General features: G+C 43.6%; 1 protein-coding gene across 7 annotated transcripts in view; it reads left to right on the forward strand.

Annotated features, from left to right (window-relative positions):
- USP32 (ubiquitin specific peptidase 32) overlaps positions 1 to 17,443 on the forward strand; it is a 249,254-nt gene that overhangs the window by 93,339 nt on the left and 138,472 nt on the right. For all 7 annotated transcript variants that reach the window (XM_058164121.1, XM_058164122.1, XM_058164123.1 and 4 more), the window contains exons 3-4: positions 6,996 to 7,101; positions 9,786 to 9,904. In XM_058164121.1, the coding sequence (XP_058020104.1) occupies positions 6,996 to 7,101; positions 9,786 to 9,904 (225 nt within the window). The remainder of the gene's footprint in view (positions 1 to 6,995; positions 7,102 to 9,785; positions 9,905 to 17,443) is intronic.

Consider the following 17,443-nt stretch of genomic DNA (forward strand, 5'->3'; position numbering starts at 1 on the left):
TCCCCCCCACAAATTAATTAAACTTCAAAGCCCTTGTTAACAGTCCATTGTTATATTTAATTCCCAGAAACTCCACAAACAGCTTCAAGCCATAGCATTTTCTAAAGCACTTTCTGTTCTCCCAAGAGAAGCTCGGAAAAACAGTCGAATTGACACTCTGAGATTAGATATCCTCCACCCAACACTTTCTTTGGAAAATTTAAGTGGTCCACCGAGAAGGCAGAGGAAGGTATTTCTGGGAAAGATCCACATCTGTTTGGAAAGGTCAACACCTGGTTGGTGTCATTCCGGAGTGCAGGAAATTGGTGTTAAATCACAGGAAAGAGGATTAGCATTGGACATTAGGAAGAACTTCCTAGCAGGAAGAACATTTCACTAGTTGGACCAATGATGCAGAGACGGACAGATAATAGAATCAGAATAGAGCTGGAAGGGACATTGGAGGTCTTCTAGTCCAACCCCCTGCTCAAGCAGGAGATCCTATACCATTTCAGACAAGTGACTGTCCAGTATCTTCTTAAAAGCCTCCAGTCCTGGAGCATTCACAACTTCTGAAGGCAAGCTGTTCCACTGGTTAATTGTCCTCACTCTTAAGAAATTTCTCCTTAATTCCAGGTTGCTTCTCTCCTTGACTGGTTTTCCTCCATTGTTTCTTTGTCTTGCCTTCAGATGCTTTGGAAGATTAATTGCACTTAGACTTATATACCGCTTTACAGTGCTTTATAGCTCTCTGTAAGCGGTTTTACACAGTCAGCCTCTTGCCCCCAACAATCTGGGTCCTCATTTTACCGACCTCGGAAGGATGGAAGGCTGAGTCAACCTTGAACCGGTCAGAATCGAACTCCTGGACTGGCATAATGGCAAGGACCAGTCATAAGTCACTTTGAACAAATGGTTGTAAATTGAGGACTACCTGTATGGATGGGAGTTGAAGTCCACAAGTCTTAAAAGTTGCGAAGGTTAGGGTTAGGGTTAGGGTTAGGGTAACCCATACATCTTAATGCCACCAAGGTTGAGAACCAGCACGGTAGAGACCCAATACAGGTAGTCCTTGACTTACAACAGTTCATTTGGTAACTGAAGTTACAACATCCCTGAAAAAAGCGACTTACGACCATTTTTCACACTTGCAACCATTGCAGCATCTCCATGATCAGATTTGGATACTTGGCAGTTGATTCATTTATATGACAGTTGCAGTGTCCCAGGGTCACGTGATCGTCTTTTGGGACCTTCCAACAAGCAAAGTCAACGGGGAAGTCAGATTCACAACAACTGCGTTACTAACTTGACAGCTGCAGTGGTTCACTTAAAACCTGTGACACAAAAAGTCATAAAAATGGGGCAAAACTCACTTAACTGTCTCACTTAGCAACATAAATTGTAGGCTCAATTGTGACTGTAAATCGAGGACTACCTGTACACCCTTGTCAGTCCAGAGGGTCGATGTTGGGTTTTTTTCTTCTTCTTCTATACCTGCAGGTCTCATTTGCACAGTCACCAGTCTTGGAAATAGGCTGAGTTCAAGAAATTGATTTACCTTCCTTACCGGTTCAGAAGTGTATGCGTCCTGCATGTGCACCCTTGGTTTGCTCACGTGTGTGCGTCACATGCGTGCGCATGAGCTAACCGGAAGTAAAAAACACATTACTTTCTGGTTAAAACCAGGAAGTAACAACACCCAGGTGGGTGGGCGGAGTTTCGCTCCGCCATTGCTACAAGATCGCCAAACCATCGACCACAGGCACTAACGGATTACCAGATCCGGTCAAAACCAGGAGCATTTCACTCCTGCCTGTATAGTCCCTGTGTAGTCCCTGTATAAGGATGCGGTGGCTCAGTGGCTAAGATGCTGAGGTCAATCAGAAGATCGGCAGTTCAGCGGTTCGAATCCCTAGTGCCACGTAACGGGGGATGAGCTCTCATGACTTGTCCCAGCTTCTGCCAACCTAGCGTTCCATGAGCCTTTGGCGTTGAGTCATGCCGGCCACATGACCACGGAGGCGTCTTCAGACAGCGCTGGCTCTTCGGCTTTGAAACGGAGATGAGCGCCGCCCCCTAGAGTCGGCAACAACTAGCACGGATGTGCGAGAGGAACCTTTATCTTTTATAGTTGCCATTTGTGAGGAAGGCTGCTTTTTGGTTTGTGTGTGTGTTTGTTCCTGTTGGCTTTTAACTGGGATGTTCTCATATCGGCCTCTCCCTTGCTTCTCTCATTCAGCCTCATTTTGACAGTCTATTTCTGTTCTGAAATGAGGGAGGGGGGGAAATTGGGCCCTTTCACAACTGAATCCTGGCTTTTTAAAAATTGCAGCATCGTACAAATAACACGTGCAGACATCCCTGACAATCCGCAAAAATATTCTTTCCACCCAATGACATTCTTTCCACCCAGAAGCTTGAATTCGGCAAGGAAAAAAGTCGTTTACAATCGCTGTGTTTTGAAGTGGTATTTTGCCAGGTTTTTTTTTCTTTCTCTTTTTTTTTTTCTTCAAAACCGAGGGAAAAAATCTGACAGATTCTTTTGGAACCTGAGGGCTGTTCCCGGAGCCAAAATAAATGTAGAGGATTATTTTGTACCGTGTTATCTACGGTGGGTGATGTTTCCCTAGCCAACCAAGCTTAAATCTCTTCGCTTCTCTAAGTGCTTTGCAGTTTTCAACTTTGTTAAAAAGCTGAGCTGAACTGCATTGATCTTGTAAAGTAATGAAAACATCCCCTACCTCAAAAGACCCAAGTTTTCTATTCATTGTAGTCCCCCTTAATCAAATCAGTCAGGTTTCTGTGCTATTAAGGTCCTTAGCTGGAGTTCTCCACAAAGGATTAGTCAAAGCTTTGATAGTACTGGAGAGATGCTAATCGGGTCACGCTGCACGCTTACAGCTCTGAAATTCTGGCAATTTAAAAAGCACCGTTGTAGGGATAACTTAGATGGGATGCGGTGGCTCAGTGGCTAAGACGCTGAGCTTGTCGATTAAAAGATCGACAGTTCAGCGGTTTGAATCCTTAGTGCCGCGTAACGAGGTGAGCTCCCGTGACTCGCCCCAGCTTCTGCCAACCTAGCAGTTTGAAAAGTACGTAAAAAACTGCAAGTAGAAAAATAGGGACCACCTTTGGTGGGAAGGGAACACCAGGGGCCTCTGGTGGCTCAACAGACTAATGCAGTCTGTTATTAACAGCAGCTGCTTGCAATTACTGCAGGTTCAAGTCCCACCAGGTCCAAGGTTGACTCAGCCTTCCATCCTTTATAAGGTAGGTAAAATGAGGACCCAGATTGTTGGGGGCAATAAGTTGACGTTGTATATAATATACAAATGGATGAAGACTATTGCTTAACACAGTGTAAGCCGCCCTCAGTCTTCGGAGAAGGGCGGGATATAAATGCAAATTTAAAAAAAACCACAACGTTCCGTGCCCCTTTGATGCTGAGTCATGCTGGTCACATGACCACGGAGACGTCTTCGGACAGCACTGATTCTTCGGCTTTGAAACGGAGATGAGAACTGCCCCCTAGAGTCGGGAACAACTAGCACATATGTGCGAGGGGAACCTTTACCGTAGGGATAACTTGAAGACGGTAGCAAAGATCTGTTATGCGCCTTAGACGTTCAGCCTCCAAGACTGAATACAGGTAGTCCTTGACTGACAACCGTTCATTTAGTAACTGTTCGAAGTTACACCATCCCTGGAAAAAATCACTTCTGACCATTTTTCACTATTACGACCGCAGCTGCAATATCTGTGCGGCTTCCGTGCAGCTCCCCCGTGCGCTGCGCGCAGAATTGCACCATCTGCATGCGTGTGGCTTTCATGCGGCTCCCGCCATGTGCTGCACATGCAATGCACACACGTGCGAATGTAATCTGCATGCGTGCATATGCGCAAACTCGCGCACATGCACAGGAAAGCTCCGAAGACCAGCTGGGTCTCTGGAATTGCTCGCATGCGCACCGGAGTCCTGAACAACAGCTGGGGGCGCGCACACATGCGCAGCTGCAGGTGAATTGGGCGACAGTTCTCATCCCCTGAAAGATGGCTCCGTGTGCCACCTTGGGCACGCGTGCCATAAGTTTGCCATCACGGCCCTATACCATTTCAGACAAATGGCTGTCTAATTTCTTCATAAAAACCTTCAGTTTTAAAGCATTCTCAACTTCTGGAGGCAAGTAGTTCCACTGGTTAATTGTTCGCACTGTAGGAGATTCCTCCTTAGTTCCAGGTTGCTTCTCTCCTTGATGAGTTTCCACCCATTGCTTCTTGTTCTACCCTCAGGTGCTTTGGAGAATAGCTTGATTCCCTCTTCTTTGGGGCAGCCTCTCAAATACTGCAATATTGCTGTGATAAGACTGTGAATACACTGTGATGGTCATAAGTGCGAGTACTGCTCATAAGTCATCATATTTTTCAGTGCTGTTGTCACTTTGAACAGTCACCAAAGAAAAGGTCGTAAGTCGGGGATTACCTGTATTTGCAATCCTGTGGACACTTTATTTTGCACATCGTATTAATGAGCAAAGCCAGCTTTGAAAGTGCAAGTTTTTGGTACCCAAAGCAACGTCTGTACGCATCTACTCAGAAAATTATTTCAAAAATAGTACTTTTTTTTTTGCTTTTATTATAATGACAGAGAAATAGAACCATCCCTCACACACAAAGATAAAATTCCTTCATTGTCAAAAAAGAAAAAAAGGGGAAAAAAGCCCACACAGAACGCGTTAATTAAAAAAAAGTGGAAAAATACAAAAAAGGTACAATATATCACTTTAGCTGTAAATAGTTACAATTCTTTATATAGTTATCTACTGCAATTACTATTCAAGTACATACTATATGTACTAATAATACATTTACATAATTATTTATCTTGTTAACCTGTATTGTGAATAAATAAATGTCCCATATTTCATTATATTTAAAGAAACAATAAATGATTAGGTTATGAATAATTTAAATATGTTTGATCTAATGGTTTTGTCTAGTTTGGTCAAGTGGTTAAGTCACCAAGCTAGAAATTGGGAGATGGAAAGTTCTAGTTCCACCTTAATATGAAAGCCAACCGGGTGACTTTGGGACAATCATCAGGAGACAGTGAGTTCTAGTCCCGCCTTAGGCACGAAAGTCGTCTGGGTGACTTTGGGCCAATCCCACTCTCTCAGCCCAACCCACCTCACAGGGTTGATTTTTCGGGGGTGGGAAATAGCAGGAGGAATGTGTGTTAAATATACCACCTTGAGTTATTTTTGAAAATACCGTAATAAAGGTGAGATAGAAATAAATATGTAAACAAATCAATATATAAATAAATGAATCAATTGATCACATGGCCATGGGGATGTTGCAGTGGTCATAAATGCGAGGGCTGATCATAAGTCATTTCTTTTCAGTGCTGTTGTAAGTTTTTACGGTCACTAAATGAATGGCTGTAAGTCGAGAACTCTGTTTTCTTGCAGACATTTCAATTACCCAACTAGGTAACATCATCACTGCTAGCAGGGTGTGCAGTTTGCTGTCAGTTTATAGTCTGGGTGTTGGGGTGCGGTCTTAGAGATTCTTTGGTTGGGGTGTTTACTGATGGCCCTTTGGCAGTTTCTTGATTGTTGGTCTGAGGTTGAGTTTGGAGTTAATCTAGGCTGATCTGGGTGCCGATTCCTGGTGGAGGGTTTTTTTGTTCTCTTTTGGGCTGGTTGATTGTCTCTTTTGCATAGTCTATAAACGTTGCTCATGTCTATGTGTCTGTTGATGGCTGATTTGTCAGAGAATAGAATAGAATAGAATAGAATAGAATAGAATAGAATAGAATAGAATAGAATAGAATAGAATAGAATAGAATAGAATTTTTTATTGGCCAGGTGTGATTGGACACACAAGGAATTTGTCTTTGGTGCATAGGCTCTCAGTGTACATAAAAGAGAAGATACCTTCATCAAGGTACAACACTTACAACACTTAATGATGGTCATAGGGTACAAATTTAACACTTAATGATACAACACTTAATGATAATCATAGGGTACAAATAAGCAATCAGGAAACAATCAATATAAATATAAATCATAAGGATTACCAGCAACAAAGTTACAGTCATACAGTCATAAGTGGAAGGAGATGGGTGATGGGAACGATGAGAAGATTAATAGTGCAGATTTAGTAAATAGTTTGACAGTGTTGAGGCTTCTAAAAATTCCCTGGCATTTTTGGGACTTGGCCTGGTCTAGGATGGTCACGTTTTCCCAATTGCTTCTGTACTTCCGAATCGTGCCATTGCTGAGGCTTGTGGTTGGAGCTGCAGGACAGGCCACATTATTTTTATTTTAAAAGCAAGGGGAGGTTTGTCCCAGGGCAACTTCTCCCATGACTGCTGGAGCCTATAAATAATCACCTTGCACTTCAACCTGGACAGGAACTAAGAAGTGATATGATAGACGGGCATGTGTGATCAGGGTAAACGAGTGAAAGAGACTTGGGGACACAGATCCGACCCACGGGTCTTGAATTTGACACCCTTGTTCTATACAAACACACGCACACATGCACACACACACACACACACACCCATACAGTGTGGCAAGCTGAGAAACGAAAAGACAGCTGCTGCAACCTAGATGCATTTAGAAGTGGACAGCCCTGAGCACCAGAGGCCACTGAATTGGGGCCAATCCACTCATCAAAGTTAACGCTGCCCGAATACGCTTCACGGGCACTTAGGAGGTGATGAGCTCACCACCTTATAAAGCAGGCTGGCCTCATTTTCTTCCCAGATTAAAAAAGGGGAAAACTCTTTGGCAAAGCCCACCTGGTGAGTTCATGACAAGAGGCCTGGTTTGAAACGGGGTCATCTTGATTTGCGGGCCCCCTGTTTAAAACCGGTAAACAATAGCTCTCTCTAAGCTCTCTCTGCTTTGTTTTTGAGCTCCGCAGCGAGTCATGCAGGAGGGCCCAGAGTGTTTCCTCTTCTGATCGCCCAGATTGACATTTTTCTCCTTATTTTCTTTCAGGTCATATACTGTTCTTTTGGTGGCACATCGAAAGGTCTACATTTCAATAACCTGATAGTGGGCTTAGTCCTGCTGACGAGGGGCCGAGATGAAGAAAAAGCCAAATGTAAGTATCAAGCAGGGGTGCTATTCAGCAGGTTCTGACAGGTTCTGGAGAACCAGCAGCGGAAAATTTGAGTAGTTCGGAGAACCGGCAAATACCACCTCTGGCTGGCCCCAGAGTGGGTTGAGAATTGAGATTTTGCAATATCCTTCCCGCAGAGTGGGGTGGGAATGGGGATTTTGCAGTATCCTTCCCGCAGAGTGGGGTGGGAATGGGGATTTTGCAGTATCCTTCCCCTGTCACACCCACCAAGCCAGGCCCATAGAACCGGTAGTAAAAAAATTGGAATTCCACCACTGGTATCAAGTCATTTCTCAACCAGGTCATGGTTGTCCCATGGTGTCTTTTCCCAAAAGGGCAATTGGACTTTCTTGCTTTTTTTTCTTCGAAAATGTTTCTCTTCTCATCCAAGAAGCTTCCTCGGGTCTGAACTGAAGAAGAACTAAAAAAAGAAGAAGAAGAACTGAAGCAGCTTTTTGGATGAGAAGGGAAACGTTTTCAAACGGGCCTCTGGTGGCTCAGACTGGTAAGACAGTCTGTTAGTAACAGCAGCTGCTTGCAATTACTGCAGGTTCAAGTCCCACCAGGCCCAAGGTTGACTCAGCCTTCCATCCTTTATAAGGTAGGTAAAATGAGGACCCAGATTGTTGGGGGCAATAAGTTGCCTTTGTATATAATATACAAATGGATGAAGACTATTGCTTGACATAGTGTAAGCCGCCCTGAGTCTTCGGAGAAGGGCGGGATCTAAATGTAAATAATAAAAAAAACCAAAAACACCCAAGACAGTCCAGTCGACTTTTGGAAAAAGCACCTTTGGGATCGTATTTGGAAGAGAGAGAAGGCATGGAAAGACGGGTGGACCAGCTCAGCTGGAGTTTTCACAATTGCGTAGCTTAATTTGCCTGAAATGATAGATGGTTTCCTGCTTGAGCAGGGGGTTGGACTAGAAGACCTCCAAGGTCCCTTCAACTCTGTTATTCTGTTCTGTTCCTGTTCCCTTCCCTTCCCTTCCCTTCCATTTCTATTCCTATCCCTATCCCTATCCCAGTGACAGCGAACCTTTTCAGCACCGATTGCCAAAACAGGAACATGCGTGCGCATGCGTTTGCACGTTCAGGCCGGAGCCCCGAAACCGGAAGACCAGCTGGCCAGGCGCATGTACGTGCTGGCCAGCTTGTCTTTGGATTTCTGACACTCTGGTAGACCAGCTGGCCAGCGCGCATGCATCTGGCGGAAATCGGAAGAGCAGCTGGCGATGGCCCGCGTCCCCACAGAGAGGGCTCTGAGTGCTACCTCTGGCACTTATGCCACAGGTTCGCCATCACAGCCTTATCCCATCCTATTCATTTCAGTTAAGAGCCTGGTTGAAAAGCATCATCACCAGCTTAGACTTCTGACACCAAAATGAGTCCTCGTCATACCTGCCCTCCCACTGCACCAGCCCTGCTTAGCTAGATGCCAGCCTGTCATGAGTAAAGGGGGGAGGGACGAGAGCTTTGGGGTGGGATAAAGTGGGGGGGGGGGCAAAAAAAGGAAACCGAAAGCCTGAATACAGTCCTGTGAGAGCAGAGAACTGTTCCAAGGTCACGTCCAATGGACTGGGGACCATTACCAAAACAATTACCTTATTTTTCGGACTATAAGACACACCGGACTATAAGACGCACCTACCTTTTTTTTGGTGAGGAAAACAAGAGAAAGAAATCTGCCTCTGCCTCCCAGCAATTTTGTCTCGTTGCAGCGATCAGCCTGCTTTACTTTCATTTTCATTTTCAGCATAGCTTGATTAGCACAAGGAAAAAAAAAAAGATCTGCTCCCAGCAATTTACCTCCTTGCAGCAAGCAGCAGAGGCCTGCGCAGCAATAGGCCATGGCAATCCCTGCAGCCTGAAACAGCTGAGAGTCGGGGACAATCAACTTGTGGTAAATAGGCTGTGCTGAAGCTGAAATGGGCTACTACTTCTTGCTGCTTGCTGCAAGGAGGTAAATTGCTAGGAGGCAGAGGCCAAAGGGTGGGGGCCAGTGGGTGGGAGGGGCTACCTTAGGTGTATAAGACGCACCCAAATTTTCACCCCCTTTTGGGGGGGAAAAGGTGCATCTTATACTCCGAAAAATACGGTAGTTTGAATATGATTAGTCATTCACTGATAACTATGGGGGTACAGATCCCAAGGGGAAAAGTTAACTGTTTGCTTTGGCTGCGAAATGCTAGATTTGGCTTCGCTCCACTGTAACCACTTGGCCTTAGTAAAACATGCTTTCAACTGCCATGGCTTTGGGAGTCTTCCTTTTCTATTGACTAAGCGGGATGGCTGGAGAATTCTGGGAGTTGAAGTCCACCCAGCCTCAAGCTGCCAAGGTTAGGAAACACTGATCTAGACATAGATTTTTGCTACCGGTTCTCCAAACCACCCACCGCCATCACAACCGGATCAGCCAATCCGGCCCGAACCGGGAGCATGTCACTCCTGATAAAAATGACGTGCCCTTTGCAATGGAAATATCAGATGACTTTAAGAACAACGGTATAGATTTTTTGTTTAAAAAAAAAAGATTTTAAGAGTGTAACTATTCCTGTTTCTAAAATGATACGAAATAATGGACACCACCAGCTCTATCACCATTTCTGACTTGCACAGAAATACTTATTTGCTCTGTGTACTTTATTTTGTCTTCTCTCTCAGATATTTTCAGCCTGTTTTCTAATGAATCTGGAAGCCATGTCGCCCGTGAAGAGATGGAGAGGATGCTTCTCATAATTGATGGGAAAGTCCCTGAATGTCTAAAAAAATGCTTCTCGGAGGTAATTCCTGACAATTATCCACTTTCTATTTAATATTCAATTCATTTTTCTTATCAGTAGTGTTATTCTGCCTTGATATTAGCCCTCATTTAATGGTGCTAATTTTGGTATTACTGCTTTGTTAATTTTTTAAAAAAATGTAATATATTCAATCATATCCCTGTATTAAATCATATCACATAACTAATTTTAAATACTGCTCCTGAAAACGAGTTGGTGATAGCTTGAAAGACAATCTAAATGGAGCAAGCTCAGCTGTTATCTGGCCAAGGCATCCCTTGTTCCATTTTTAAATAAATATTTACTTTGGCTCTACTCATGTATTGTAGAGTAAGCCTTTGATATAACAGACTTTGGTTTAATGCTCCTTGTATTTAAGAGGTTAAATGTGTGACATAAGGGTTTGAATGGCAAGGATAGGCGGGAAAGGGCTAGGAGGTTGGGGATCTACCGTGTTTCCCTTGGCCTTATTTTCAGGGAGGTCTTATTATTTTGGGGCGTGTGGAGCAAGACGGGGCTCCTCTTGCTGTCCTACCTGATTTCCAGCTCTATCCCCCTAACCCTAAGCAGAGGAAAGGGCGGGGACTGTCTGCACACCTGTTTAAATATTTTTGAGTGTGGGTTTATTATTCGGGGAGGGCTTATTTTCGGGAAAACACTGTACCTAGTTTTATAAGTCATAAAAAGGGGGCAAGGAAGTAAGGAAGAAATTATACAGGTAGTCGCCGAGCACACACAATTGAATCCCAAATTTTTGCTTATTGTACCGTGTTTCCCCAAAAATAAGACATTCCCTGATAATAAGCCCGATCGGGCTTTTGAGCGCATGCGCTAAAATAAGCCTCCCTGAAAATACTTAAACGCATGCGCAGCCGGTCCCCGCCATTTCCTCTGGTTAGGGTTAGGAGCTGGAAATCAGGTAAGACGGCAAGAGGAGCCCCATCTTGTTCCACATGCCTCAAAATAATAAGCCCTCCCCGAAAATAAGGCCAAGCGCTTGTTTCGGGGTTCAAAAAAATATAAGACAGGGTCTTATTTTGGGGAAAACACGGTAATTTCACAGGGAACCACTGTAATTTCAAAACTCCACCCCAAAAGGAAGACCCAGACCGTATCTTTCTGCAAACAGTTATGGGATACAGGTGGTCCTCAACTTACAGCCATTGAAGCAACCATTGAAATTTACGTTGGCAGTGAAAAAAGAGACTTATGACTGTTTTTCACACTTACAATTGTTGTCGTATTCCCCACAGTCACGTGACAGGACAGCAGTCCAATTTTATAAATAAGTCCTGAGGTGCAAAGTGGTTGGCTTTCTGCTGGCCATCTTTTGCACACCCTCTGGGCTTGGGGCTCATTAAAATTCTGTGTGTGAAAAGCAGCAGGAGACAGTGCAGTTAAAACATCGGCATACCCGAGGATTAAAATTCTGCAAAGCCTGTCAGTCGCTCCCCTTGTATTGTCAATTTCATTTGAGGCGATGTGTGTTGAAAGTCGATCGGAAACACGCACTCTTTCCCTCAGCCCGTGGGAAAGATTCAGTCAGGACGTTAGATGACATGCTGTTGTTGAGCAGGTCAGCCCTTTCTTCAGTGGTTTTGATTGAACACAAATGGAAAAAAATAAAACAAACACCCTATGTCTGTGATGGCGAATTTATAGCACGCGTGTCCAAAGTGGCATGCGGAGCCATGTTGGTTGGCATGTTCAGCATCGCCCGTTCCTCTTCTGGGTTTCTGGCGCGCCTGCGCGTGTGCCGATCAGGTATTATTATTATTATTATTATTTATTAGATTTCTATACCGTCCTTCTCCCGAAGGACTCAGGGCGGTGTACAGCCAAAATAAAAACAGACAATTCAATATACAATTAAAACAAGAGTTAAAAAACTTATTACACAATTGGCCTAAAACTTTAAAAAACGTTTAAAATTCTAAAAACCCATTAAAATTTATAATATAAATTTAAAAACCAACAGAATTTAAGCCAGCCCGACAGAATTTAAAACCAACAGAATTTAAGCCATTTAAGGTGGCCTTCGTGCGTGCGGCAGTGTCGGAAACTGGAAGACCTGATCTTCCGTTTTCCTGCGTGAGCATGCGCGCCGGCTAGCTGATCATCATGCCTGCATGTGCACCGGAAACCGGAAGTCTTAGCTGGCCGGTGCGCATGCACCCGCCGGAAACCGGAAGTGCATTTTCCGGCGCACGCATGCCCCCGGGGCAGCTCCTCTTCCAGGTCGCGTCCCAGACGAGTGTGCATGCGTTTGTGCAAACTCCCTTTGATGCTGAAAATGTTCGCCATCACTGCCCTATGTTATACCATCCAGGTGTTTCAACAACCTTTCTCACCTTTTTTTTTTAAAAAAAAAATCTGCCAATAAAGGAGAATATTTATAGCTCAATGAGGGGTCCTTGGTGCTCTCTGAGCTTGGTTGTTGTCTTGCAGACGTTTCGTTACCCAGCTAGGTAACATCCTCAGTGCTGGAAGGGATTGGGCTTTGTGGAAAAAGGAGAAAGAGAGGAGAAAGGTGGAGGACTGTGGGGTCCTTGGTGCTCTCTGAGCTTGGTTGTTTTCTTGCAGACGTTTCGTTACCCAACTTGGTAACATCATCAGTGCTTGAAGGAAGCGAGGATTGCAGACAGGAGGAGGAGGAGGAACAGGAAGGATTGCGGAAGTCCTTGGTGCTCTCTGAGCTTACTTGTTTCCTTGCAGACATTTCATTACCCAAATAGGTAATATCATCAGTGTTAGTAAGTATTTACCGGCACTGATGATGTTTGGTAATAAAACATCTGCAAGAAAACAACCAAGCTCAGAGTATCAAGGATCCCTCAAAAAAATCCCACGACACCTTCATTTGGATATAAGTCCAGGGTAAAACAGATGAAAGGAAAATTCAGTTATAAAATATGCACGTGGTACAAAAAAATGAAATAAATCCGCATCCGGGTAACTGCGTTGCACACCCCCCCCAATCTATTTGATATAACGGATTCTCAGATCATCTGCCTTAGCTATAAACTTGGCACTTCTGCTCGCTAAGTATCTTGATGTAAAGGATCCATTCTGTGTCCCCTTTCTCTCTGTCGGCCAAGACGGCTGCTTTCCCCAGTGTCAAACAAGGCCATTTGTGATGGCAGATTTCCTCGTTTCCTCCTCTTATGTGTGGGCGAAACAGATAAGCATCTCTGCTGGGCTGTTTGTGACTTTCTTCCTGCTAAGAGGATAGTTATGTAAGTACCAAAGATTAGAACCAGGTAGTCGTTTTCTCCCAAAAAGAAGCATGCTACCTGGGGCCATATCTTCTTAATGTGATGCTTTTGAGGTGAAAAGAAAGAATAATTCTAGTAGAATTTATTCTACTAGAATTCTAGAATTAGAATTACTAGGAGTAATTCTGGTGTTAGGGTGAGTTAGCTTGTTTTGCTCGGGGAAAGGCTAGATTAGTCCATTGCTTCTTACATCTGAGTCAGGGGTCTGCAAACTTGGCTCTTTTAAGACTTGCTGGCTGAGGAACTCTGGGAGTTGAACTCCACAAGTCTTAAAAGAGCCAAGTTTGCAGACCCCTGATCTGAGTGAATCGCCCAGAATTGGATAAAAGTTTTTCGTTTGCTTTGGTAAAGGTAAAGGTAAAAGTTCCCCTCGCACATATGTGCTAGTCGTTGCTGACTCTAGGGGGCGGTGCTCATCTCCGTTTCAAAGCCGAAGAGCCAGCGCTGTCCGAAGACGTCTCCGTGGTGATGTGGCTGGCATGACTCAACGCCAAAGGCGCACGGAACGCTGTTACCTTCCCACCAAAGGTGGTCCCTAATTTTTCTACTTGCATTTTTACGTGCTTTCGAAACTGCTAGGTGGAAGAAGCTGGGACAAGTAACGGGAGCTCACCCTGTTACACGGCAGCACTAGGGATTCGAACCGCCGAACTGCCGACCTTTTGATCAACAAGCTCAACGTCCTAGCCCCTGAGCCACCGTGTCCCTACTTGCTTTGGTAATAACACACAAATTCATTACCCAATCGCAACAGGGACATTTAAATACAGATAGTCCTTGATTTTTTTTTATTTTTTTTTTATTCAAAATGTTTTACACAAAAAAATTCCCCCCCCTTTCCCCCCAACCCCCCTCCCTTCACTAATCTCTCCCCTCCCCTGACTTCCCGGATGAAGCACAAGGTATAGTTAAAAATAAAACAAACATATGCTAAGAAAATTTTCCCCAAAACTATTATACCAATTTTCCCTCTAGCTCTGACTTCCTCCTAACATAACCAAATCCTTCAAAAAAAAAATTAACAATTAACAGTAACAAAATATATAAATCAATAGAACAAATTAATCCTAAAGTATTTAAAACCAACTAAAGCATAAAATCCAATCCAATTCAAAGAATATCTCCTTATAGCTTCTATAACCATATAATTTTCCAACCAGGTCTTTCTTACATAAACTCTTTCAAAAATATTCTATTCAAAATACAATACAACACATTATAAAATTTCAATACCGAGAATTACAGTAGCTATTCAAATTTAGTCCTTCCTCGTCAAAATCCAGTATAAATCCAAATACCGAGTCTTTTATGATAGATATAAAACATATAATCAACCCATTTCTTCCAGATCTTCCTCACATATTGTCTTTCAGGGACAGTAATATTTTTGTCTGTTAATAATTCAAAACAACCTCATTTCAAGGATAATACTTTTGTCTCTTGCCATTTTTTTTGATGCATTAATCTCTGTCTTTCCTTCATTACTCCTTTTGTGATAGTCCTTGATTTTAGACCACAATTGGACCAGAATTTCTGTTGCTAAGCAAAGTGGAAGTTAATCCCCTGTTTTACGCGCTTTTTGCCATGACCGTTAAGCAAAGCTAGAATTCACTCTAGGTCAGAGATGTCCCACCTTGGTAACTTTAAGACCAGTGGACTTCAGCATGGTTGGCTGGGGAATTCTGGGAATTGAAGTACACAGGTCTTAAAGTTGCCAAGGTTGGACTCCTTGGACCTAGAGTAAAGGTAGTCCACATTTTATGACCACAGTTGGGCCCAAGATTTATGTTGCTAAGTGAGACATTTGTTAAAGTGAGTTTTGGCCCCATTTTACGACTTTTCTTGCTACGTTTGTTAAGTGAATCACTGCAGTTCTTAAATTAGTCACATGGTTGTTAAGTGAATCTGGCTTCCCCATTGACTTTGCTCATCAGAAGGTCGCAAAAGATGAATCAAGCATCCTAATGTAAATCACGTGACCCTGGGGGATGGTCATAAGTGTGGAAAAAAAACCAGGGTTTTTTTTCAGTGCCATTGTAACTTCGAGTGGTCACTAAATGAGCTGTGGCAAGTTGAGGACTACCTGTATTGCAACTAGTTAATATATGGAAAAAGCTTCTAAGAGCAGTCAATATTTTGTGCTCGATTCCCGTATATCCGTGGTAGTCAACCTGGTCCTTACTGCCCACTAGTGGGCGTTCCAGCTTTCATGGTGGGCGGTAGGGGTTTTGTCCGATACTGAAACACTTTCCTTTTTTTTAATTTAATTGATTTTTAAAAAAAATTTCATAGCATTATTTAAAAATATTTTCATTAGGTTTTCATAAAATTCCCTGTGACAATTTAAATTTCTGAAAATATAGTATTTATATTGCCCGCGCATAAGTTTAGTTCATGTTACGTAAGTGAAATTAAATGGCGACCGCAAACAAAAGAGCCTCGTCCCAGAATAGCTCGCACATCTCCCCCCACACCACCCAGCTGTAACAGGCAAGCAGAGCTGGTAGACAGCGCGCCCCCCCCTGCCCCAAACCCCATCCACGATGCGCGAGAGGCACGCGCATACAACGATACACGGCGCATTATTGTGGAACCGGTGGGCGGTTAGAAAATTTTACTACTAACAGAGATACAAATGTGGGCGGTAGGTATAAAAAGGTTGACTACCCCTGCCGTATATAGTTACTGGCATTTGGATTTCGCCTTATTGGGGGTGGTAGTGAGAGAGGCGGTTGGCACCAGATGTGCATTTGGCAGCCAGTTGTGTTTTCGATACTTGGCAAGGCAACTAAGCCAGCTGACGCCTGGCCAGCTGCAGTCACGGCTGCCTTGGACATGGCAGTTTTCTTTTCATGTCTTGAGAAGGCTCAGTCTAAGTCTCTGGACACATTCAGTGGAGGCTTCGTCTCCCTGGGAATCTCATCCCCATGATCAGGTGATGAAAATTCAGACGCTTGGCACCTGGTTCATATTTATGACTGTTGCCCATAGCAAATTTTATTTATTTATTTATTTTATTTATTTTATTTAAATTTATATCCCGCCCTTCTCCGAAGACTCAGGGCGGTTTACACTGTGTTAAGCAATAGTCCTTCATCCTATTTGTATATTTATATACAAAGTCAACTTTTATTGCCCCAACAATCTGGGTCCTCATTTTACCTACCTTATAAAGGATGGAAGGCTGAGTCAACCTTGGGCCTGGTGGGACTTGAACCTGCAGTAATTGCAAGCAGCTGTGCTAATAACAGACAGACTTAGTCTGCTGAGCCACCAGAGGCCCTCTGATGAGGCAAATGAGGCAAATGAAATAAAATGAGACAAAATGAGGCAAAATGCACTTAACAGATGTTTCACTTAACAACAGCAATTTTGGGCTCAATTGTGGCCATAAGTCAAGGACTACCTGTATTCTTAAAAGCAGAACTCTGAAAATGTGTTTGTTTTACTTGGTTGTTCATTTTTCTTAACGTGAGTTTTGCCCCTATTTTGAAATCTTTTTTTTTGGTCACGGTTGTTTAAGCAGCACGCTGCAGATGTTAAGTGAATCCTGTGGGTCGTTAAGCAAATCTGGCTTCCTCCATTGACGTTTTCAGAAGCCAGCTGGGAAGGATACAAATGGGGATCACGTAACTGGAGGACAGGGCAGGCATCGTAAATAGATGCCAGTTGCCAAGATTTTTGATCATGCGACCGTGAAGGGTGCTGCAATAATCATGTGCTGCAATAATCGTGTGGAAAATCAGTCATAAGTAAATGCTTTTCAGGGCCATTGTGACTTTGAATGGTCACTAAACAAATTGTGGACTACCCGTACTTCCTTGCCTTTGATTAGGTTTTCTCTTCTGCCCCTTGCAGTGGAGCTTCCTGCAGATTAGATCATTGTTTCTTTTTGTGAGAAAAACCAAATAGGAATTGAGTGATTTCAGCTGTTTTTTACTTTGTCTGTTGCCCTCTCACCATATTCCCTAACCAACCAACCAACCAACCAACCAACCTTGACTTTCCTCTTGCCAATAAAGGAGAACGTCTGTAGCTCAGGGTTGAAATGAGGGCTGCGTGTTGCTGCCTGAGCTTGGTTGTTTTCTTGCAGACGTTTCATTACCCAACTAGGTAACATCAGCAGTGCTAGGAGGGAGTGGGGATTGCAGAGAGGAGGAGGAGCAGGAGGGACTACGGAGTCCTTGATGCTCTCTAAGCTTGATGGTTTTCCTGTAGACCTTTCTTTCCCCAAACTAGGTAATATCATCAGTACTTTCCTATT

This window comes from Ahaetulla prasina, chromosome 1, assembly GCF_028640845.1.
Source record: "Ahaetulla prasina isolate Xishuangbanna chromosome 1, ASM2864084v1, whole genome shotgun sequence".
In the NCBI taxonomy this organism is placed as follows: domain Eukaryota; kingdom Metazoa; phylum Chordata; class Lepidosauria; order Squamata; family Colubridae; genus Ahaetulla; species Ahaetulla prasina.